Raw genomic sequence first — 25352 nt, 5'->3', positions numbered from 1 at the left:
GCCTGACCGCACAGATGCATCATGGGACCTGTGTGTGTGTATATATATATATATTGTAGCTGTAATTAAAGAGTGTTTATTTATATGTGGCTTCACCGTGCTCATGTTTAGCCCTACAGAAGCAGGAAACCAGCATTGTTTTTATAGCAGTTCACACACACACACACACACACACACCACTCCTGCGCAGATCAATTATTAATATTATATTGTTATATGGCGTATGTGAACAATAAGCACACGCTGTGAGCTGCAGTTTCTCCCCACTTCCTCTTCATGCACAATTCACACAGAAAAATGTGTGTGTGTGTGTGTGTGTGTGTGTGTGTGTGTGTGTGTGTGTGTGTGTGTGTGTGTGTGTGTGTGTGTGTGTGTGTGTGTGTGTGTGTGTGAACTGCAGCAGGTTATCTGACATCTTTATTTGTGTTTACTGGTTCAATGAGCTGAGCTGAGCTGTTCTCTCACGTCTAAGTGTGTGTTCTGCTGATGTCTCACACACACACACACACACACACATTCTCTTTGTCACAGGCTTTGACTGTAGTGTGCTGTTGTATGCTGGTTGTGTTTTCTGGATCTGGATGTTCTGGAGCGGCAGGATTAGTTTACAGTGTAGTGAAGTTTTACTGGAGCCTGTTTCTAATTTCTCAATATGGAAAGTTGCAGTTGTGTGATGTATTTTCTCTGCATGGGCATTGTGCTGTTTATTAATGTAATAAATAAAATGTTTCAAGTATTAAGTTAAGGCTTATGTGCCTGACTTAACCTGAACAAACTAGTCAGAATACTGTTATGATCCACTTACAGCGTGTTTACAGAATTATCACAAATTACGATGTGTGACCCGGCGTGTGAAAACCAGTCCACATCTAACTCTGAGAGACAGTTCCACTCACGCTTGGCGTCTGGCCAACACATATCAGCTCTGTGTTTCTGAGTGTCGAGGGCTGAACTGAACACCGCTCCAGTGTTCTGGGGGTTTCCTGAGGTGCTGACAGAGTCGACTAATTCAATATCAGCTATACAGCTCAATATCTCACACACACACACACACACCACATCTGAAACACACATGAGCGATGAGAGTCACTTTCAGAAATTCAGCTGCATGGTGTGTGTGTGTGTGTGTGTGTGTGTTTCTGAAATAGATCAGAAGGAAATGATGACTTCCTGCCGAGTTTGTGTGTGTTTGTTTGTGTGTGTGTGTGTGTGTGTGTGTGTGTGTGTGTGTGTGTGTGTGTGTGTGTGTGTGTGTGTGTGTGTGATGATGATCATTAGAGGACGACTGATGTTCATCGCACACAGGAAGTGAGTGACAGTTCTCTGAAGGGGGCGTCGCTGCACAACTGTCAATCATTCACACACACACACACACACACACACACACTGGAGCTCGGTGGTCGTCTCCCGCTGCTCAGCTGATGAAGGTAAGCCGTTTTCCAGTTGTTCAGATCTGCTCCGCTCGCTCTACTGTACTTACAGTGATGTATTACAGACATTCAACACAAACACACCAACATTAACTCTGTTTACTGTTTAAAGAAGATGTTTTGAGGAATGCGGATTGATGTCCATAGTCGGGAAAGCAAATACTATAGAAGTCAATGGTTACCGGTTTTCATCATTCTTCAAAATATCTTCTTTAATGTCGAACAGATGAAAGAAACACTTGATGGAGAGTAAACAGTGAGTCCTTTTCAGTTTAGGGTGGACGATCCGTAAGCCCGCCGAGACGGAGAAAAATAAATACACAACAATAATAAAGCACATTACTTTCTATAAAAAGTGGCTTCGAGTACACATTCAGTTCAGATGCATTTATTTTTTAATGTGACTCAAGATTGTAATATATTAATTTTAAAAGCATCTGTCCGCATTAATGTGTGTTCCTCCCCGCTGGAGATTCAGCATCTTAACAAACAGACCAAAACAGGAGAAAACTGATTAAAAACACAGTTAGTCATTATTTATTGCCATTTTAGAAGTTTCAAACAGTAATATAATATATAATAAAATCTAGAGAAATTAGTCTGAAAATAGCAGGAAATTGTTATAAATAAATAAATAATGCAGAACACTAAATCATTTTCCATATTTTAATTTCTGTATTTAGATTTGTTTTGAAATGTAGTTTATTTCTGCTTCTGAACTGCATTATGAACTCTCGATATTTCATCCCACACCGTTTAACAGATTTATTTCTCTATAATGCGCTTTACACCTGCCGAAAGTGCTTTAGCTGTGCGCTGATTTAAAAATAACCAAACACCTTCAATGACCATCACAATCATGATGATGATCAGAATCCAGCGTTCAGCGTGATCAAATGCATTACGGATGTTCATCAGTAAATCACATTAGTATTCAGATTACTCTGTCATTTTACATCTCAAACACATACTGTAATCCAGTTGATCAATCAGACAGAAGCGCTTTTAAACATTAATAATCTTGTGCACACCGGTGGACAGTAAACCGTCTGCTTTTCCAGGTAATCAGACATACTTTACTTCCGGCTGATTCATATTTGAGCAACTAGAGAGTGAATATCAGCCCTCCTCACATATACACGATCAGCAGAACAATCCTGTTTAGAGCTGGTGTGTGTGAACAGAGCAGTTTGTGTGTTCTGCCGGCTCTGCAGATGTCTGTTTCTCTGTGAGATGAGCTGTTGACACATGTAATATCAGATTCAGAAGTCTCAGTTTTGTTTGGGGAAGGTCCTGCTGATCTCGGGGTGTTGTTCACTCGCATTAAAACACTGTAGTAGGAAAATACTGTAGTTTTATTTCAACCAAACTATAGGAAAGCGCTTTAATGAATCTGCTGTGGTGATTCTACAGCTGGTAATACATTAGAGCCCAGCATGGGCCTTAAATCCAAGCCCTAGCCTGAGACACACAGACTGTCGCCCGGCCCTTGTTCAACAGCTTATCACAGTTTTGTCCCACCTGAAGCCAGTTTACTCCCACCACACCGCTCACACTGTTACAGCCATTCAACAGAGCACATGTGTATCTGATAGAAAGTTGATGTCTTGTTCATGTTGTGGTTTTTGATTAGAATAATTGAGAAATGTTTGGAGTTTTTTGTTTGTTTTTTTCGTTTTTTAACGTGACTTTGATATACAGTGACTTTACTTCATTTAACCCAGAGAGACATGCAGCTGTCTGCACTGTGCACATCTACCATCAGAGTTAATGTGCATAATGCACATATTTATTTATTTATTGCATAATTTCAGTTGATTATTAAACAGTATACACTTCGATATATTGACAAAGCAAGAAAGAATGAGAATAAGTACAGGTGTGTGTGTTTGTGTTTGTGTGTGTGTGTGTACGTGTGTGGTGGGAGATGGTAAATGGATCTGTTGGCTTTAGCTCTGCTGGTGGTTTTTCTGCACACTAAAAATACCAACACAGAGAGCTATTGTTTAAAACTAGGTTCAACATGAGTAAACGCTCTTTAAAACAGCTAAACTTAATGGAGACAATTACCAAAAGACCTAAAACTAATGAGACCAATACTGATCCCCTACACGGGGTGGAGACCACAGTCTCAACAGCACCTGAGCAGGGGGAACTCCAGCGCCAGCCCGTGTCTCTGTCATCAGACCATTCAGATCCGCCAGCTGCACAGCCTCCTCACATGGAACGGCCACTATTCAAGCTGTTTTAAACCATTTATCTGACAGACTGGCACATCTTCATTCTCACAACCAGTTTCTGAGTTCTCCTATCTTTTCAACCGAGTTTGTTCTGCAGAGGTGATCTGGAACACTGCTGCTGATATTGTAAATGGCTGTCCTGTTCATCAATTCAGTTGTAATTGACTGGTGTAATAGAGGATTGTTTTCATTGTCAGGGAAAACAGCTGAATACAGGCTCCCCTGAAACTGTCAATAGTTGACTTTAATGTGATTTAGGCCAGAGTATTATGGTATTTGATCATCCTGTTGGTGTTTTGGAGCTGAAGCTTATAGTGGACTTGTCTTGAAGCACTTTTTTATATAGTAGATAACTGACCAGCAATGAATGATGTCAGAACACACGAAATAAGAAGAAGGGACGGTAATCTGGAGGAAAATCCTGCCGGCGCCGCTGGACGTACAGTTGTGTATTGTGCAGAAGCGGCTGGCTCATTATTAAAGCTGTGTATTTGAGAAGTTGAGCAGAAGTCTGTTCTTCACAGTTTTAACTATTTCTCTTCATGTTCTCTGTTGCTCGTGGCTGGAAATCTGTATGTGCAAGGCATCACTGGCGCTTCCAGACTGCACACATTAGATCTCAGTAAACTTAAAAAGAAACATTTCTAATGCCTGAAGCCCGATAAGTGTTCTAGCTATGACAAGACAATTGGCCTGAAACCATAAAAATAGTCAGGCCACGACGGGCTCGGGCTCAAATGCAGGACACTAGTAGCACAACCACTACAGTAATTGATCTATTGTGGTGATTCTACAGTTGCTATGGTAACACAACGACTACAGTGATTGATCTGTTGTGGTGATTTTACAGTTGCTATGGTAACACAACTACAGTGATTGATCTGTTGTGGTGATTCTACAGTTGCTATGGTAACACAACAACTACAGTAATTGATCTATTGTGGTGATTCTACAGTTGCTATGGTAACACAACGACTACAGTAATTGATCTGTTGTGGTAATTCTACAGTTGCTATGGTAACACAACAACTACAGTAATTGATCTGTTGTGGTGATTCTACAGTTGCTATGGTAACACAACTACAGTAATTGATGTGTTGTGGTGATTCTACAGTTGCTATGGTAACACAACGACTACAGTTTGGACTAGAAACAAGACAGAAAACCCGTGAGAGAAGCAGTGTTTGTGCTAATTATATATATATATAGCAGTTTATTGATGCGTGTTTATTAATAATGAATTTCCTGCAGTAAGCTCAGCTCTTATATGAAGCCGGAAGCGCTGAGCTCTGTCGGTCGCCACTGTATCTGATGCTCTCTGTATGATATAACGTGTCGCAGACTGAATTAATGCTCTGATATGAAGCTGAAGTTCTCAGAAGAGTCTGATTCTCCTGACAAACAGGAAACAGCAGGACTCAGCCGGAAACCACACACAGACTGACACTATAATTAGCTGTAGTGTGACCTGATGTACAGCAGAAACACTGAGGATCCACACCGCAGGTCTGACGGATGATCTGTACAGGACAAACGGCAGATACACCTGCAGACCAGCGCTGACACACCTGCCTGCATTACTACAGTGTGTGTCTCGTCTCTGAGCCAAACGTCCAAACATTTGTGTCAAGAAGCAGTTTCTAGACCAGAAAAACATCTAGTCTTGTGTTCAGAAATAATGAAGAGTGAGTTTTTCATTTAAACATCTGCCAATGAAGAAAGAGGAACACACACACACACACACTCACACACCACACACACACACACACACACACACACACACACACTCACACACCACACACACACACACACACACACACACACTCACACACCACACACACACACACACACACACACACACACTCACACACACACATGTGCGTCTGGCAGATTACTGTATTTTGCTAGTTTTAAGGAGAAACACACTTCATTCAACAATCAAAATACACAAGACAAAAACACCTAATGTGTGTGTGTGTGTGTGTGTGTGTGTGTGTGTGTGTGTGTGTGTGTGTGTGCGTGTTGGCAGGAGCAGATTGCGTCTATAATGATGTGTGTCCTGTAATGATGGTGAGTTTTCATCTCATCTGCTGTTATTCATCAAAGTGTGTATGTGTGTGTGTGTGTTTGTGTGTACATTTGTTTGTGTCTGACTTTTTGTGTGTATGTGTGTGCATGCACAAATGTATTTATGTGTCTGTTGTGTAAAAGTGAGTGTGTGCGTGCATGTACACTCACCGGCCACTTTATTAGGTACACCTGTCTAAATGTTTGTTAACGCAAATGTCTAATCAGCCAATCACATGGCAGCAGCTCACTGCATTTCGGCATGTAGACATGGTCAAGAGGATCTGCTGCAGGTCAGAGCGAGCATCAGAATGGGGATTTTATATTTAGTATATGTATTATATTTTATAATGAGGATAAATTATTTAAGAGACTCTGATCGTGGCATGGTTGCTGCTGCCAGACGGGCTGCTCTGAGTATTTCAGAAACTGCTGATCTACAATTTGGCCTCAACAACATGAAAGCATGGATCATCCTGCCTTGTATCAGCGGTTCAGGCTGGTGGTGGTGGTGTAATGGTGTGGGGGAGATTTTCTTTGGGTCCATTAGTACCAATTGAGCATCAACGCCACAGCCTACCTGAGTATTGCTGCTGACCATGTCCATCCCTTTATGAGCACAGTGTCTCCATCTTCTGATGGCTACTTCCAGCAGGATAACGCAGCATGTCATAAAGCTGTCAATCATCTCAGACTGGTGTCTTGAACATGACGATGAGTTCACTGTACTCAAATGGCCTCCACAGTCACCAGAGCTCAATCCAATAGAGCAGCTTTGGGATGTGGTGGAACGGGAGATTGGCATCATGGATGTGCAGCCGACAAATCTGCAGCAACTGTGTGATGCTATCATGACAATATGGAGGAAAATCTCTGAGGAATATTTCCAGCAGCTTGTTGAGTCTACACCACCAAGGATTAAGGCAGATCTGAAGGTAAAAAGGGAGTCTAACCTGGTTCTAGTGAGGTGTACCTAATAAAGTGGCCGGCGAGTGTCTGTGTGTCTAAGTGTGTACATGTTTGTGTGTGTGTGTGTGTGTGTCACTGATAAGGTGTGTGTGGTTTCTCAGGATGGCAGGTACAGAAGAGATCGGGACAGATATGTGCACGCACACCTGTGTGAAGGTTTGTACATGAAATGACTAATACACACACACACACACACACACACACACTCACACACACACACACATCTCCATCTAGTGTGTGAGATCCGTCAGTGCAGCTCAAACACATGAGTGTTCGTGTGTTCGTAAATGTTATTGATTATTGATGATTGATTATGCAGCAGATGTCAGTGTGTGTGTGTGTGTGTGTGTGTGTGTGTGTGTGTGTGTGTGTGTGTGTGTGTGTGTGTGTGTGTGTGTGCGTGTGTGTGTGTGTGCGTGTGTGTGTGTGTGCGTGTGTGTGTGTGTGTGTGTGTGAGCTGAATATCATGATCTGACATGATCTGCTGTCCTCAGTGCGCATCAGCTGCTTTACTCACCAATGATGAATATCTAAACATGAGCGACCCCTGCTGGACAGCTCAAGTCATCACAGCGTGTGTGTGTGTGTGTGTGTGTGTGTGTGTGTGTGTGTGTACGTCTGTGTGTGTGTGCGTCTGTGTGTGTGTGTGTGTTACAGAAAGCAGCTCTGCTGAACGGGCCACGAAGAGTCGCACCCGCACAGCAGTGAGTATCAGTGTGTGTGTTATAAAATATTTGTGTGTGTGTGTGTGTGTGTGTGTGTGTGTGTGCTAAATCCTAGATGCATGTCTTGTGTGAGAGTGCATTCATATGTGTGTGTGTTGTCTAAAATGTTAGTGCATGTCTACTAGATCTGTGTGTGTGTATGTTTGTTGTATCGGATGTGTGTGTTGAATCATATGAGCAGGTATGTGTGTGTGTGTGTGTTTTGTTAGATGTGTTTGTTGTTTGAGATGTGTTAGTGCATGCTTTATTAGATGTGTGTTTGTGAATGTGTGTGTTTTATCTAGTTTGTCTACGTGTGTGTGTGTGTGTGTGTGTCTGTGTGTTTGATTAGATGTGAGTGTGTGTGTGTGTGTGTGTGTGTTGTATCATATATGAGTGTGCATATGTGTGTGTTGTGTGAAATGTGTATCAGTGTTAGTGTTTTATAAGATGGTTGTGTTGTATGAAATGTGTGTGTGTGTGTGTGTGTTTTCAGGATGCCGTGGCTCCTCCTCCTCCTCGTCCTCAGCGTGTTCTGCCAGGTCTTTATTCTTATATTAATGTGTATAATGACAGTATCTGTGTGGAGGAGAGTCTGATGTTGATGTAGAGCTGCGGTGTCGGATGTTTTCTTCACAGCTGTGATGTTGGATTTTTGGTATTTTCATATAATATATCTGAATTCCCCCTCTCAGAACGTAAAGCACCAGCCATCAACAGAGACCTCAAACCCGGCAGACTCCCGAAGAGCTCATCAGGTACAGCTCTGTGTGTGTGTGTGTGTGTGTGTGTGTGTGTACGTGTGTGTGTGTGTGTGTGTGTGTGTGTGTGTACGTGTGTGTACGTGTGTGTACATGTGTGTGTGTGTGTGTGTGTGTGTGTGTGTGTGTGTGTGTGTGTGTGTGTGTGATGTAGCTGATGGATGTTAAAAAAAACAAACACATACTGTAGTTGTGAATCAGTGTTTCCAGTGTGTGTGTATGTGTGTGTGTGTGTGTGTGTGTGTGTGCAGATGGCCGATTGGAGTTCATGGGATCTGCTGGCAGGGTAAAGTCACTGCACACACTTGATTTCTGATTATAGATCTATAAACACATGAGCAGATCCAGCACAGATCAGTTTCAGGGCTGCTGAGACAAACAGCTGCTGAGAAAATGTCTAGAAAATAATAAATCAGCAAATAAATGCATCAGAAATCCAATTAAAACGTTTCTGCTATTATAAACTCTATAAATCTTTAGTTTCCTGTATAATTGACAAGCTTTGTTGAGAACGATTAGACCTTTCCTCTGCAGTAATATTAACAATTACTGCAAATCCAGTCTAAGTTAGTTTAGGTTTAGGTCATCCTGAGCAGCGGTAGATAACTGTAGATCAGTCACAGGAGATGCATATATGGAGAATAACGACGGCTGATGTGAAGAGCTCAACAATTTATTCATGCTTATGATGTCAGGTGATCAATTACTGATAGTCAGTCATGGATTATTGACTGTAGATCCAAGCCTTAATGAACCTATCTACCCATAAAATAAGACCTTCTGCCCAAATGTTGAGGTAATAACAGCTCTTGCGCGTGTGTTTGTGAAGGCAGATATTAAGAGAATGAAGTTAAGCTCTTGTAAATGTGCTGAGGCAGCTGCTGTCGGCTTATATGATGCTCACATGTGTGTGTATCTGTCATTACAGGCCTGTGCATCTGCGCCGAGGTAAATCAGCTCACATATGAACAAGATCCTCATTTCTGATGGCCGTAATGCTGCAGGAGATGTTCTGAAGAGGCCGTGCTTCTGTTTCCAGAGCAGTGAAATCATTACCCAGAGATCAGCTGAGTTTACCACCGACTCCACCAGTACAGACCAGCACCGAGCACACAGACCAGCCCCACCAGTTTGATGATTCTCCTCCATCCAGACCAGCACCAGAACCACAAACCAGAACTAAACACAGACCTGACTGGACACAGTGAGACACACACACACACACACACACACACACACACACACACACACACACACTACTAACATGCACATATAACTAGCACTGTTATTCCAGTTAATAATGGCATCATCTGTTGTTGATCTGCTGGTTAGTGCAGGTCTGTCCGAGAGGTTCAGTATAGTAGTGTATGTGTTGAAGACAGTGACGATGTGGTGCATCTTTACACAATAGAGTATTGGTGCAGAGAGAGACAAATGTAAATAAACACCCTCCAAAACAAGCAGTCACATGACCAATACATGTTGAACCAGGAACTGTCTGTGTGTGCCTGAGCTGCCGTACTGAATCCCTGAACACTAGTGCACTAGACAGTGTGCATGGGGAATGTTGCTGAATGACTGAACACTAGTGCACTAGACAGTGTGCATGGGGAATGTTGCTGAATGACTGAACACTAGTGCACTAGACAGTGTGCATGGGGAACGTTACTGAATCCCTGAACACTAGTGCACTAGACAGTGTGCATGGGGAACGTTGCTGAACGACTGAACACTAGTGCACTAGACAGTGTGCATGGGGAATGTTGCTGAATGGCTGAACACTAGTGCACTAGACAGTGTGCATGGGGAACGTTGCTGAATGGCTGAACACTAGTGCACTAGACAGTGTGCATGGGGAATGTTGCTGAATGACTGAACACTAGTGCACTAGACAGTGTGCATGGGGAATGTTGCTGAATGACTGAACACTAGTGCACTAGACAGTGTGCATGGGGAACGTTACTGAATCCCTGAACACTAGTGCACTAGACAGTGTGCATGGGGAACGTTGCTGAACGACTGAACACTAGTGCACTAGACAGTGTGCATGGGGAATGTTGCTGAATGGCTGAACACTAGTGCACTAGACAGTGTGCATGGGGAATGTTGCTGAATGACTGAACACTAGTGCACTAGACAGTGTGCATGGGGAACGTTGCTGAATGACTGAACACTAGTGCACTAGACAGTGTGCATGGGGAACGTTACTGAATGACTGAACACTAGTGCACTAGACAGTGTGCATGGGGAACATTACTGAATGGCTGAACACTAGTGCACTAGACAGTGTGCATGGGGAACGTTGCTGAATGGCTGAACACTAGTGCACTAGACAGTGTGCATGGGGAATGTTGCTGAATGACTGAACACTAGTGCACTAGACAGTGTGCATGGGGAATGTTGCTGAATGACTGAACACTAGTGCACTAGACAGTGTGCATGGGGAACATTACTGAATCCCTGAACACTAGTGCACTAGACAGTGTGCATGGGGAACGTTGCTGAACGACTGAACACTAGTGCACTAGACAGTGTGCATGGGGAATGTTGCTGAATGGCTGAACACTAGTGCACTAGACAGTGTGCATGGGGAATGTTGCTGAATGACTGAACACTAGTGCACTAGACAGTGTGCATGGGGAACGTTGCTGAATGACTGAACACTAGTGCACTAGACAGTGTGCATGGGGAACGTTACTGAATGGCTGAACACTAGTGCACTAGACAGTGTGCATGGGGAACGTTACTGAATGACTGAACACTAGTGCACTAGACAGTGTGCATGGGGAACATTACTGAATGGCTGAACACTAGTGCACTAGACAGTGTGCATGGGGAACGTTGCTGAATGGCTGAACACTAGTGCACTAGACAGTGTGCATGGGGAATGTTGCTGAATGACTGAACACTAGTGCACTAGACAGTGTGCATGGGGAATGTTGCTGAATGACTGAACACTAGTGCACTAGACAGTGTGCATGGGGAACATTACTGAATCCCTGAACACTAGTGCACTAGACAGTGTGCATGGGGAACGTTGCTGAACGACTGAACACTAGTGCACTAGACAGTGTGCATGGGGAATGTTGCTGAATGGCTGAACACTAGTGCACTAGACAGTGTGCATGGGGAATGTTGCTGAATGACTGAACACTAGTGCACTAGACAGTGTGCATGGGGAATGTTGCTGAATGACTGAACACTAGTGCACTAGACAGTGTGCATGGGGAACATTACTGAATCCCTGAACACTAGTGCACTAGACAGTGTGCATGGGGAATGTTGCTGAACGACTGAACACTAGTGCACTAGACAGTGTGCATGGGGAACATTACTGAATGACTGAACACTAGTGCACTAGACAGTGTGCATGGGGAACGTTGCTGAATGACTGAACACTAGTGCACTAGACAGTGTGCATCGGGAACGTTGCTGAATGACTGAACACTAGTGCACTAGACAGTGTGCATGGGGAACGTTGCCGAGTGGCTCAGTGCAGTTGTTTGATCATGTGATCTCCTGTGTTGTCTGATGATGGACGTGTCGGTGTCTGATTTAATGTTTTGTTTTTGCAGATCGAGTCGGAGTGGACAGGACAATGTAAGTATCAGTGTATCATGCATAATAACACAACACTAGTAATTCTGAAATAAAAGTAATGACACTTGTGTTTAGAAACGAGACAAAAACAAATGAACATTTAGAGCTGAAATACTCTGCGCCTGAAATAAAGCGTGTCCTGAAACTATTGCAGACATCTGAGTGAGAGTTCAGTTTAATCTTGCTGAAGCTCATCATCACACATGCAGAAACACAATCACAGCTCTTCTGTTCTCCCGCAGGTGAAAACAGCGCCACCGTCTGCACGTACGTCCCGCTCTGATTGCTTCATATTGTATTGATCTGATGATATTATGGGATGTTATGCTGTGCTTGTTGTGCTCCTCAGCTGCGGCGTCTCACAGGTTTTCTCTGGATCTGGAGTCTCAGGATCTCGACAGGTGAAGCAGGAAAACTCTGAGTGCTGATTATTCAGCATGAACGAGCGGTATTAATGTGTGTGTGTGTGTGTGTGTGTGTGTGTGTGTCCTGCAGTGACAGTGAGAGCAGCTCTGGTAAGATGTGTTCTGGTTCAGGATCAGCTGGAGAATGGCAGCTGAACTGTGAGTCTGATCTCTGACTGATTCCAGATCTACACCTGAGGAAACTGCAGCACCACGAATGGCCACCAGGGAAAGGAGAAACCAGCGGCAGCTTCACCAACCACAGCAAACCAGCACAGGTCACACACACACACACACACACACACACACACACACACACACACACACACACACACACACACACACACACACACACACACACACACACACACAGCTGCAATGATGTTTGTACTGTACAGACTGTATATGCTCTAACACAGGCATGTCCAGACTCGCTCCTGGAGGGCCGGTGTCCTGCAAAGATTAGTTCCAACCTCAATCAGACACACCTGGGCTAGCTGATCAAGCTCTCACTAGACTTTCTGGAAACATTCTTGCAGGTGTGTTGTGGCACGTTGGAGCTAAAATCTGCAGGACACCGACCCTCCAGGACTGAGTTTGGACACCCCTGATCTAAACTCAACCCTCACAGCACACACTCTGCACACTCCTTCATTCTGCCGGGATTATGAGCTGAATTCCTAATGGGGACCAAAACCATCAACACACAAGGTCACAATATTACTGGTATTACTATACTTGTGGGGACATTTGGTGCCAACAATGTAAAAAATACAAGCACACACACACACACACACACACACACACACACACACACACAGGCCTCATGGTTAGGAGGTAACACTCTCCCAGATCTGATAGCCAACCGAGATGTCCTTGACCAAAACATTGAACCCCATTGAACTGTGTGTGTGTGTGTGTGTGTGTGTGTGTGTGTGTGTGTGTGTGTGTGTGTGTGTGTGTGTGTGTGTGTGTGTGTGTGTGTGTGTGTGTGTGTGTGCAGGACCTGGAGGAGCAGAACTGGTATGTGGGAGCATTCAGTCGAGTGGAGGCCGAACACGCTCTACATCTGGTCAATCGGGTAAAGCACAAACACACACACACACACATACTTACACTTACTCTTACACACACACACACATGGATAGACACACAAACTCACACATCCTCAAGCAGACATACATGGATACACTTTCACTTCACATCAACACACACACCTCTCAGTGTGTGTGTGTGCCTCCTGATGTGTGTTATGTGGTGGCGGTGTGTCTTCTGCCCTCAGGAGGGAGCCTTTCTAGTGCGCGACTGCTCTAAGAACACTACCCATGAGCCTCTGGTGCTGGCGCTGTTCTACGACAAGCGAGTCTTCAACATCCAGATCCGCTTCAGTGACGAGACCAACAAATACACACTGGGCACGGGACTGCGCACCAATGACGTGAGTCACACACACACACACACAAATACACACACACAAACAAATACACACTGGGCACAGGACTGCGCACCAATGACGTGAGTCACACACACACACACACACACACACACAAACAAATACACACTGGGCACGGGACTGCGCACTAATGATGTGAGTCACACTCACACACATAGATTCACAAACACAAATACACACGTGCACAGACACACAATCCCTCACATGTATGCACACACATATACACACAAATACACACACATGCTCACACAAAAAAGTTACACACACAAAACACACACACTAGTGTGAACACAGAAACACACTCACTCACACAGACAGACATGTGCACGCACTCACAATCTCACACACGTACATACATACACATAAAAACACACACACACAATACCTCATACAAACACACACACATGAATTAAACACACACAACAGACTCTAGATGTGTGCAGACAGTGAATGCTCATGCTGGTGTGTGTGTGTGTGTGTGTGTGTGTGTGTGTCCTGCAGAGGTTTGACTCGGTCACAGATATCATCAGGTTTCACTCCATCTTCCCCATCGTGCTGATCGACGGACGCAGAAGCGCAGCGGAGTGTGTGCAGCACCGGCAGTGTGTGCTGATGTACCCCATCACTAAAGAGGACCTCACACAGCTGCTCAACTAACACACACACACACACACACACACACATGTCTGAGTAACACATTACTGAGATCTGTCAGCCTGACGTCAGTAACACACACACACACATTTCTGAGATCAGCCTGACGTCAGAAACAGACACACACAAACACACACACACCCTTCTGAGATCCGTCAGCCTGACGTCAGACACACACACACGCACACTCTGAGATCAGTCTGACGTCAGAATCAGACACGTTCATAATCAGACTGAAGTGCATTTAAAAATGTGAACACACACATTATCAGTGCACATGAACCCAGTTTAGCAGGATACACACACACACACACACACACACACACACACACACAGAGCCGCTTTAGCAGATCCATTTCAGTTTTATTTGATCACTTTTTACATCTGATGACCTTCATGATTAATTTAAAAATAGATATGATGCTTCTGAAGCTTTCTAGGAATATACAGCACATAAACACACACACACACACACACACACACACATACACACATCCAGAGCTTCAGCTTCAACAGTTCGACTCCACAACACTGAAGCGCAACAGTTGAGCTGAACACAATTCTACAACAGTAATATCAACTCTGTACTGGTTTGATGGTTTGAGGTAGATTTAAGCAGATTGAACACAAGTGAACAGTGTGTGTGTGTGTGTGTGTGTGTGTGTGTGTGTGTGTGTGTGTGTGTGTGTGTGTGTGTGTGTGTGTGTGTGTGTGTGTGTGTGTGTGTGTGTGTGTGTGTGTGTGTGTGCGCGTGCGTGCGTGCGTGTGTGTGTGTGTGTGTGATGGACAGACTGTTCCCTGAAGGCAGCTTAACACACTCAGGATTAGTTTTCAGTGGAGTAATCCAGATCAGTGCAGTCCGGCTTTGCTGGTGCCCAAATCGCTCAGTGTAATGGGCGGAGCCAGACAGAATCTGCGGATATTTGTTTTGGGCCATTTGTGTGCAGAATTTTCTAAACCATCTGCAGAATTATGCAGAATCATTCTGAGAGTCCAGTAAATAAAAACATCACAAATAACATCTGTAAAATGGTTTTCACAACGCAAACCCACTTACAAACTAGATCTGCTTGTTTGATAAACAAAGCCAGCTATTCATATACAGGTCAGATCATATTACTTTACAAACTGTACTGTAAAGAAATCATATAAAAATTTGCATATGTCAATAATGTTACTGAAATAAATATAAAAACTGAATAAATGTATATTCACACACATTTACATATGTAAATATATAGATCAATGATGGGCTAAACAATCTGAGGATTTCAGCATGTGCACAGATTCCGTACGGGCCTCTAGTAATGGGTTATGGATGTAATAATCATATAAACAATCAAAAGTAATTTTAATAAATCATCCTTACTGAAATCTTTGGAGGTGTTTTAGCATTTAGTGACCTTTAATTTGGAGCAAGAGAAGCTGTGGAGTGGCTTTATTGCACTTTGCTCATGGCTGATTCTCTGTCTGTGATATCTAAGCCTGAACATAACAAGAACATATACTGAACATAACCTAAACATATCCAGAACATAACCTGAACAAATCCAGAACATATACTAAACATAACTTGAACATATCAGAACATAACCTGAACGAATCCAGAACATATACTGAACATATCCTAAACATAACCTGAACATAACCTAAACATATCCAGAACATAACCTGAATGAATCTAGAACATATACTGAACATATCCAGAACATATATTGAACATATCCTAAATATTGTTTCACGGTGGCGCAGTGGATAGCATGATCGCCTTACAGCAAGAAAGGCGCAGGTTTGAGCCTCAGCTGGGCCAGTTTGCGTTTCTGTATGGAGTTTGCATGTTCTCCCCATGTTGGCATGGGTTTTCTCCGGGTGCTCCAGTTTCCCACACAAGTCCAAACACATGTGGTACGGGTGAATTGGGTAGGCTAAATTATCCGTAGTGTATGAATGTTTCCCAGCTGTGGCTGGAAGGGTATCTGCTGTGTAAAACATATGCTGGAATAGTTGGCGATACATTCCGCTGTGGCAACCCCAGATTGATAAAGGGACTAAGCCAAAAACAAAATCAATGAATAAATGAATATCCTACATATTTCCACAGCATAACCTGAACATATCCTAAACATAACCTGGACATATACTGAACATGCCCACAACATAACCAGAACATAACCTGGCCTGGATCAGGTCAGCTGTGATACAAAGAGCGATTAAACCCAAGCTACATTAACGGAGCCTAAAACTCAGGATGGGTGCAAACTGAACTGACTAACACTGAGTGGATAAACGCAAACATTCTGTTCACGAAAACACTTTGACTTCTGAAATCCATCTGAATCTGTCAACAGTGAAGATGGAGGATTGAGCTAAATTTGCTGCAGAGATTTACACCAACCCTGATGAGCTTAGACAAGACTAAAGCTCAAGAGTTTAAATTCCTCAACACTGACTGTTCTTCACATGAAGGTGTGAAAGTGTACAGATGTAAAATGAGGTGGTATGGTCATCACAAATGAGCACAGAACATCATGAAGCGGTCATTAGTGTTGTTTAAAACATGACAATAACATTTACACATTGGCACAGGTGAGTTTTACAGTCTATACATATAAGAACATGTTTGTTTTGTTGTTAAGAGGGACGAGGTTAAGTAAAGAGTTGAAAATGTTCATTTCACAACTGCAACTCGTACATGGACAGTCTTGTATGGTCAGTTTACCACCGTCCAATCAGAGAGTCTTATTTACCATTAAACTTAAAAACTCAGGGTTTCTAAAAAATAAATATAAATTGGCACCAAGATAAAAACCGTCCAAGTTTGAAACGTCAAGGTGCGGTTTTCACGCCAGCAGTTTCTCTGAAACCCCGTTTAACACCAACTCGATCACCTGGTAATTCTGTCCATGAACTTTCTTCAGTTTCATCTTGAGCGAGGGCTGCTTCCTCTCAGTCTGTGTCTGCTCCTGATCTGTGGAACAAATCCACTTATAGTTCTTCAGCGTCTGCACGCCCACACTCACGGTCCGAGCGGCAGGATTGGGGTGGTTCAGAACCACCACCGGCTGGTTTGGTCCGGGAATCTTTACAAGTTGATCGTCTCTCAGAGGAGTTATCCTCAGTGCTTCAGTCGAGGTATGAGAGAGACCCATGGATGACCTGCGCTTTTTGTCTTTCCTCTTTTCTTTTTTGTGTTTTTTCCGCGGTGGCGGCTCACTGTCGGAGTGCCTCTCTTCACTTGCGCGAAGATCTCTCTTTAATATCAGCTTGATGGCCACTTCAGGACTGCCGGACACGTTCTGTTCTCGTAATGTACAGTAGAGAACCGGCCGTGCCGTCAGACGCTCCTCTTGCACTGGAGCTTCCGGAGGCTCCTCGACAGATTCCAACAAGGAACTGGGAATCCTGACCAGAGACACTTTGGGATACTTGAGGGGAACACAGCCGTGGGGCTGCGAGATCCGGGCAGACTCCGCTTCTTTATATTGGTGTGGAATATCGTCCTTGTTTGATGAGACGAGGCCCTGGTTTGGAATAACCGATGGTGATGGAGACAACTGCACATCATCAGGATTTTGTTTTAAATGTCTTGCACCTAAAGTTTTTCCAGCTCTTTTCACTCGAGCCTGAGTCTTAGATACTGTGAAGTCTTCAGTGTTCCCGGGCTCTGTCTTTGTTTCTTGGAGGTCCACAGAAGCAACTTTGGGTTTCTCCTCAGGTTCTTCCTCCTTTTTAATCAGAATACTACAGACCAGCGATCGATCTCCACTTCTCTCTTTGTCCTTTGGCTCTTTTGTTGTGACCGTCCAGCGTTGTGTTTCTGGAAAGCCCTGTGGGAGGCTTTGTGTTAATGTGGGTGTAGGACAGAGAGAGAAGACTGAGGAGATCACGGGAAGACCTTCAGAACTCAGTTCTGGACCATCCAATTTGACTCCATCATGAGCTGCCGCTGTGCGCTTGATCCCTGAATTTCTGCCTTTCAGGTTGATCTTATTCCTGGCTGGTGTTTTTGGGGAATGCTGTAGTTTGTGTGCTGAAGTCTTTGTGTTAGGGCTTGTGGAAGTCTGCTGCTGTTTGACTTGGTGAAATGTTGAAGATGTTGATGTACCGACTGGACACTCTTTTGCAGCAACCTGACATTTGAAGGATAGTTTGCTCCCAGTAGTATCTTGTGCAGATCCATCCGCGGCACTTCTCTTGTCCTGTGGGACTGCATTCGGTGGGATCAAGCGGAGCTCCAACTCACGAGTCCCATTGACGTTTTTCACCTCCACCAATTCCACCAAACAGCCAGCAGGAATATTGATCTCCTCTGGACATGACACGGTTAATGGTTTGTTGTGCTGAATGGGCTGGTTAAGTGGTGCCAACAGTTCCACCTGGACATTGGATAATGGACTTGAAACCTCTGTTGATGATCCTACAAGTGTTCTGGTGTTTGTCCTCGTCTGACTGCTCTTTTCTGCAGGCGAGTGCAGTGGACCTCTGATCGGAGTTCTGGAAAGTACTGCAGTTTTCTGGATCACAGAGTTGGCCCCTGTTGTGGACTGAGTTGCTCTCGGATCCACCTGAGCGTTCCTCTTGGACAGTGGCATATTAAGCAGTGGTCTGAGCGCAGTGTTCATTTCAGTAGGCAGTCGCACCTGGACTCTGGGAACGATTTTTGAGGGCAAACCTTTCTCAGGAACACCAACCCTAGGGCTTTGCTGAAGTGGTTGTGTTAAAGTACTTTGGACTCGTGGGAAAGTGGCTATCGGGATGGGCTTTTCTGGTACAGCTCTTCTGCTAGCCACCTTAATTTGACTAGCGGCATTGAGTGCAGACTTAAACAGGGTGCCGTTTTCCTCTCGCGATCTTAGCACAACTTGTGGAGGTCTGCCTGTTGTGTGACTTGCGCTTGTAGAACAGCTGGGAACGCTACTGGGGAACTGCGTCCGAGAAGGTGCAACTGTTGTGTTGGAGATGCTGGGTGCTGTGGTAGTGCAGGTCACCCGGCCACAGCTACTGCTGGGTTGGCTCATTGGTTTAGTAATAACAGATGATTTGTTGACTCTTGCTTGACCTCCACTAGGGGGTTCTACATGGGAACTGGGAACTGAAGACTGATCGTTCCTTTTCAGCCAGCCGGACATCCAGAGGGTTTCAGGGACAGACGGATGATCGGAGTCTTGGTCCATTTTGAACACTTCTTCCGCATTTTTCTTGTGTATACGCAGAATGTGTTTCACCAAGTAATCTCTCCGCACCGCTCCATACGAGCAGAAGCTGCACCTGTACGGGTACGAGCCAGTATGAGAGACGATGTGCTTCTGAGACTCTGTTTTTGAATAGGAAACATGGCTGCAGAGCACACAGGAGAAGGTCATCTCCTCATGATGGGACACGTGCCTCTCGAACAGCTCCGTGTCCTTGGTGGAAAAACGACATTTAGCGCAGCACAGGCGATCGATGTCTTTTCTGTTGTTCACAAATGACATGAAACTTTGTTGAGAACGCATGGTTCGACAATCCCACAGTCCAAATGTTAGACAATTAGAAATCCACACAGATCAAGATCCACTCCTCTGGGCTCAGAGTTTGAACATACCTGGACAATGGGGAGAAAAGCAAGAGTGATCAGGAAATAAATTCAATGATAGCAATAAACATCAGTTGATTTATATGAGACAATGTCATCATTAGCTATGCTGCTATTTGGCACTACACATATCTAATTTTCAGAATCTGGATTTGTCAATTATTTGTGTCATTACAACATTGTTAAAGAGGTATTAAACCTGCCAAGTAAACTGAAAACACTGCCGCATCTTTACTGAAACATGTGGAGACCCTTAACAGCCTAACTAGTTGGACTAGTTTCCCAAAACTGCAAACCGACTGCGGAAGATCCAGCATGAGCAAATCATACAAAATTGTACGAATTAGATCGCAGGAATTCATACGAATTAGCCACTATATGAAAAAGTTACGAATTGCTGTGAGATTGCGTTGGAAGATCTGGCACTACCAACATGGCTTAAGGAATCAGTGTTTCAGTGTCATCCTAGTATTGCTGAGATTAGATTGAGATGCAATTATAACACCTGACCAAAGTCAGCACACTACCATGAACTACAGTCGATAGTTTCTCTGTTCCACACTTTAAATCTAACTCTACAGAAATGCACATGTTTTAAATGATATTTGTATTATTTATTTAATGCAGTAATACTGTTGTATGATGCATCTGCATTTTGCTGGATTAATGGAATGTATAATCAATATTTATCAGAACTGCAAACAAAAATACTAGCATGTGTCTCTGCAAAACAGTGATGGTGGAGTTTAGGCTCAGTGGGAGCGGCGTTTTTACCACGTTATCTGATTTTGACACCATTATCCTGCTGAGCTTAGGGTGTGGTCAGGTGAAGGCAGACATGTCCATGTAGTTTGAGGCCCCGTTTACACTAATGCATTTTAGTTTGAAAACGCATAAGTTTTGCCACGGTTACGCCATCCGTCCACACTATGCCAGAGTTTTCGAGCGGCAAAAACGGAGCGTTTTGGAAACGCTGGAGAGGCCATGTTCATTCTGAAGCGCTGCTGCTCCGTCTCAGTGTGGATGAGGGAAAACGGAGACATCTGAACACGGAGACATCTGAACACAGAGGCGGGGCTGCTGAGATTCGCTACCTGATTGGGGCTTTTGTGTCATTGCGTATCCTTCCTTTATTCGTCAAGCGCCTATCACATGACTATAACACATGGCTTTAACGCTACCGGGAGACAGCAGACCAGCCTTCACTGTAAACAACAACATGCACACAGAAATGGCAGCGTTGTTTGCACTATTGTCTGTTTTAGGCGCCGTTGTGCAGTTATTCATCTGTTACGTTTAGTAACTCGACCTCGTCATCTGTCCACAAAAATACCTCTCTTGCTGTCTTTGCCATTGCGTTCATTGTTCAACTGGCGTTTGTTGACTAGCAATAACCAAATGCCGAGCGAGACGCATGTGTCCTGTTTATACTAGAACGTGCATGCCCAGAGTGCGCCAATGGTCACGTGATATACGTTTTTGGTGGCGTAGTGTGGACGGAGATATGTTCTGAAACGCTATTGACGCGGATCGTTTTTGATCTAAAACATCGTTTTAAAACTAAAACGCACTAGTGTGAACAGGGCCTGAGTCTGCACACTACTTTAGATATGCAGGATTTTGTTGTGCAGAGCCCCCAGTGTCGAAATGTCTGGTCCAAACAGATAAAAAACCCTGATGGTGCACTCGAGGAGCGGATAATCTGATGAGGCTGACCCGCAGGACACGTGGCTTCAACTTCACTTTGACATTTTTGTCTGGAGAGAACCAAGAGTTAATTTACCACGACATCGAGTTTAATATCTGAAGAGCTAATCATTATATTGCATTTACGATGGACTCAATATACATGTTTGTGTGTCTGCGAGATGTAAAACTTGTTAAACTCTCTGGCACAAAAAAATGTTTTTGCTAAAAAATTATGTCTGATTTTCTTTATATTTGGTTTAAATAATTTTAACATCACACTGAACAATATTAACTGAACAAATCTGAGATATTTAGGACTTTCCACTAATAACACCCATTATTACGATGTCATAATATTACACACAATATGTGAAACTGATATTTTGATTAAAAAAAACATGTAGCTATAAAATCTGACAACAACAATGTAAATTCATGAAAGAAAACATTGCACATGGACTAGTTTTTAAAACCATTGACAATATTAATATAGTTTAAATACAACTATTATAGTTATTAACAGAAATGACAGAATTCAAGCTTTTAATCTGCAACTAACATGTTTACAGAGATAAACAGCTGAGCTTTAGTAGCATGTTTTATTTCTTAACACTAATAAACACTTGCTTGTTTAAATGTGAGCTTCCCCTAAATAAATAAAGGCAGAGGTGTGTCTCTACATGCAGCTGGATGTGCTGCTGAGCTCTGCAGATGCTCTTCTTCCACAGGAGACTGGATTCCCGCATGCATAACAGCACACATGCAGTCATTCCCCCAGAGGGATCAGGCGCAGATCTGCATTCATTCACGCATTATGTGCGTGTGCCCGTCTCCAAATCCCGCACGCGCCCGCGATAGCGCGCGAAAAACAGGCGAAAAAACGACGCGTTTGAGCACTAACCTTGCGTTAAACCCGTCCTCCTCTCCGAAGAGCCGCTGATGCGGGAAATTCCTCCAAAGCTTTATATTTTCGCATCAACTTGGCGTGCATTGTTTGCGTTCTGCTGCCGTGACCGCGCAGAGACTGGCGGTGCGCGTGACCGCTGAGCGCGTGATCTGAATCGCGTCTCTGATTGGCTGCCGGCTGCAGTAGAGCTCTACAGCTCACGCGGGCACCCGCACATCAGACTGCGTAGCACGAGCTTTGTGCTCAAAAACGCGTCTTTCCTCGAATTAACGGCAGATAAACTGATCATACCGCACTGTAGAGCTCACAGTCCGTGCAGAATACAGATTAGTGTAGTCAGTGCAGGAATCTGCAGAGCTTTCAGTTAATAATGTGTGTTCTGCAGGATGCCATGAGCCAAGATGGCGTCCATGTGTGTTTGCAGAAAAACAGGCAGGATCAAACCTGTTATAGTGCGCAGCTGATGAAGTGTCCGCTTGTGTTGTGTTCACACATCTTACTGAATAATCTGCCGTGGTCTGATGATGATGATGATGATGATTTATGTTTCTGTTGAAGCCTTGATAGAAGTCTAAAAGTAAGTTTGTCAGCCACGCCCAAATAGCTGAGCCAAATGCTGAGTTGCAGACGAGACACTGGTATGAGCTGAAAGACAACTGACTTACAGAAACAAATGATGAATAACCGAGACCTGCATGATTATAACACTTATTAAAATGATTAAAACATGCAAAAAAAAAAAAAAACCTTCAGTTAGTTAAAGGGACAGTTCCTGTCAAAATGAACATGTAGCCTCCTCATTTACGCTCCCTCATGCTGTTTCAATCAGTTTCTTTCTCCTGTTGAACACAAAAGAAGATGCTTTGAAAAATGTGGACACCGGTAGCCATTGGCATCTATAGAGGGGGAAATACTATTGAACTTAATGGGTACCAGTTTCCAATATTCTTTAAAAAGTCTTCTTTTGTGTTTAGCAGAGCAAAATGATCAAAAACTCGCTGGAGGATGAGTACATGAGCACTGAATTGTCGTTTTGGGATGAGCTGTATGTAAATGCCTGCTTTAGCCATGCAGCCTGAAAGCCAGTGTAAATGATGCCGCTCTGACCCTTCTCAGTCCTCGCTTACACTGTGTAATTACATATTAATTAGTGTGTAAATGATAGCAGTGGGACAATTCACAGAGTCGGTTCAGTTCTTATCTGTGGTCACGCTTTCAGTTTGATTTGGTTTACACTGTAAAAAATATGCAACACTTAAATACCGATTTAGAAATACATCATAGCTTTATAATGTACCGTTTGCAGTATTTAAAAAAGGGTTATTCTTAATGCATTAATTTCAGTCTTAGGGGCTTAATTTATTCTTGTGTTGTTGATTAATAGTAATGATGAAAGTGGCTTAATTATGGCTAAATTGCGTTTGAAGATTATTAAAACACACACACACACACACACACACACACACACACACACACACACACACACACAGTACTTTTCAGTGGATTAACCTTTTTACTTTTTTAAATGATTGAATTGTTCTCTTAATGAAATAGAAAGTGTGCTCTAGCAAAAATGTGATTTTTGACTTCCCAGATACTTTAAAAAAAGCATTAATCTCTTTATTAATGCCAAAAGGTTTCAGTAAGTGGATATTTTGAGGTAAATGACAGGTTCATTATTATTTCAGAAATATATATATATATATTATTAAAAGAAAATACTGAAGTAATCAGTTTTTACAGTATTGTACTGTATATTGTTAGTTTGTACTAATGAATGCTGTACTGCTGCATGAACATTTCTAATGTTGTTGTTTTTTCTATATTATTTAATGAATTATGTTTATATGTATTTAATTATATTCATATTACTGTCTTATACTACTTACACATTATTCAATTATTTTTCTTTACCTGTTTTTGTGTCCACATCCATATATGTTCATTTTCAGTCATTTGGCATGCTATATTTTAGATGTCTGTGAGTTTTTACTATGTTCTTCCAGAGAGCTGTAATTGTCACAGTGCTGATCGGCTGATTTTCCTCAAAGGGTGTGAGAACAGCAGAGTGTGTGTCTGTAGATTTATCAGTTGTGCTCCACGGGTCATGTTTACTCGACCTCGCCGTGTACATTACTGATGTATAGATTAGTTTGATCAGCGTAAACATCTGCTGCTGATAGAGGAAGATGTCGGTTCTCCTGCGTGTAGAACTCTGCTCTTCATCTCCTTCTTCACTTGCCTTTCAGCACATACACTGCCAACGACTTTTCATTTCTAGAATCTTTTTAAACTCAAATACTCATTATCTTAAAATATGTTCATTATTTTGGGTTATAGATAAACTAACATGTCATTCATACAGCATTTCTTATTTCAGAGCAGTGAGTCACTGTGTGCAGTCATAAATACTGTAGAGTCAGCATGCTCACACTATATCTGCTTGTAGAGTTTATTCTATAACAACAACAACAACATGCATTATTCCACTGAATACATACAAACAGATATGATTTACTTAAACAAGGCTTCCACAGGTGGCTATCAAAATCCTTGTGGACGGGAAGTTGCAGAGACTTTTATTTTCCGCCATGTTGGTACAGGGCTCCCAGGACAAGTGTCATTCAACTGCACTAGTCAAGACTAAAGCCAGTGTGTGGATGCTGGACTTTAGCTCTGTGTACTGGTGTAGATATGAACAAACAAAGAAAATAAAGCATAAAGGAAGAACACTTCAGAGGGAAGATTTCAGGGCATGTTTCAGGACATGGATTAGACCAAATTTAACAGGGAGGGAGGATAATACATCTCCACACACACAAACACACTCTTCATCAGCAATGCCCGCGCGCTCACTCATGCATCCATGTAGAAAAGTGATGTAGAATTATATTTTTTT

The 25352-nt window shown here is 43.2% G+C and overlaps 2 protein-coding genes across 2 annotated transcripts; one reads left to right on the top strand and one right to left on the bottom strand.

Annotated features, from left to right (window-relative positions):
- The first annotated feature begins 1301 nt into the window (after positions 1-1301).
- On the top strand, positions 1302-14826 carry clnk (cytokine-dependent hematopoietic cell linker). Its single transcript, XM_087280988.1, has 17 exons — positions 1302-1427; positions 5700-5740; positions 6808-6862; positions 7364-7410; positions 7907-7952; positions 8106-8168; positions 8423-8457; positions 9100-9119; positions 9211-9375; positions 11747-11771; positions 12014-12038; positions 12121-12172; positions 12267-12286; positions 12362-12453; positions 13179-13256; positions 13458-13613; positions 14130-14826. The coding sequence occupies exons 2-17, from the start codon at positions 5735-5737 to the stop codon at positions 14283-14285; spliced, it is 1041 nt and encodes a 346-aa protein (XP_087137114.1). The 5' UTR covers positions 1302-1427; positions 5700-5734; the 3' UTR covers positions 14286-14826.
- Positions 14827-16813: 1987 nt separating this feature from the next.
- On the bottom strand, positions 16814-22573 carry znf518b (zinc finger protein 518B). Its single transcript, XM_087280976.1, has 2 exons — positions 22448-22573; positions 16814-19866 (listed from the first exon to the last, which is right to left on the bottom strand). The coding sequence occupies exon 2, from the start codon at positions 19775-19777 to the stop codon at positions 17123-17125; it is 2655 nt and encodes an 884-aa protein (XP_087137102.1). The 5' UTR covers positions 19778-19866; positions 22448-22573; the 3' UTR covers positions 16814-17122.
- Positions 22574-25352: the final 2779 nt, after the last annotated feature.

This window comes from Danio rerio, chromosome 14 (genome assembly GCF_052040795.2).
Source record: "Danio rerio strain M-AB ecotype USA chromosome 14, GRCz13ab, whole genome shotgun sequence".
Taxonomy (NCBI): Eukaryota; Metazoa; Chordata; class Actinopteri; order Cypriniformes; family Danionidae; genus Danio; species Danio rerio.
This window is presented reverse-complemented; position numbering and strand designations above follow the sequence as displayed.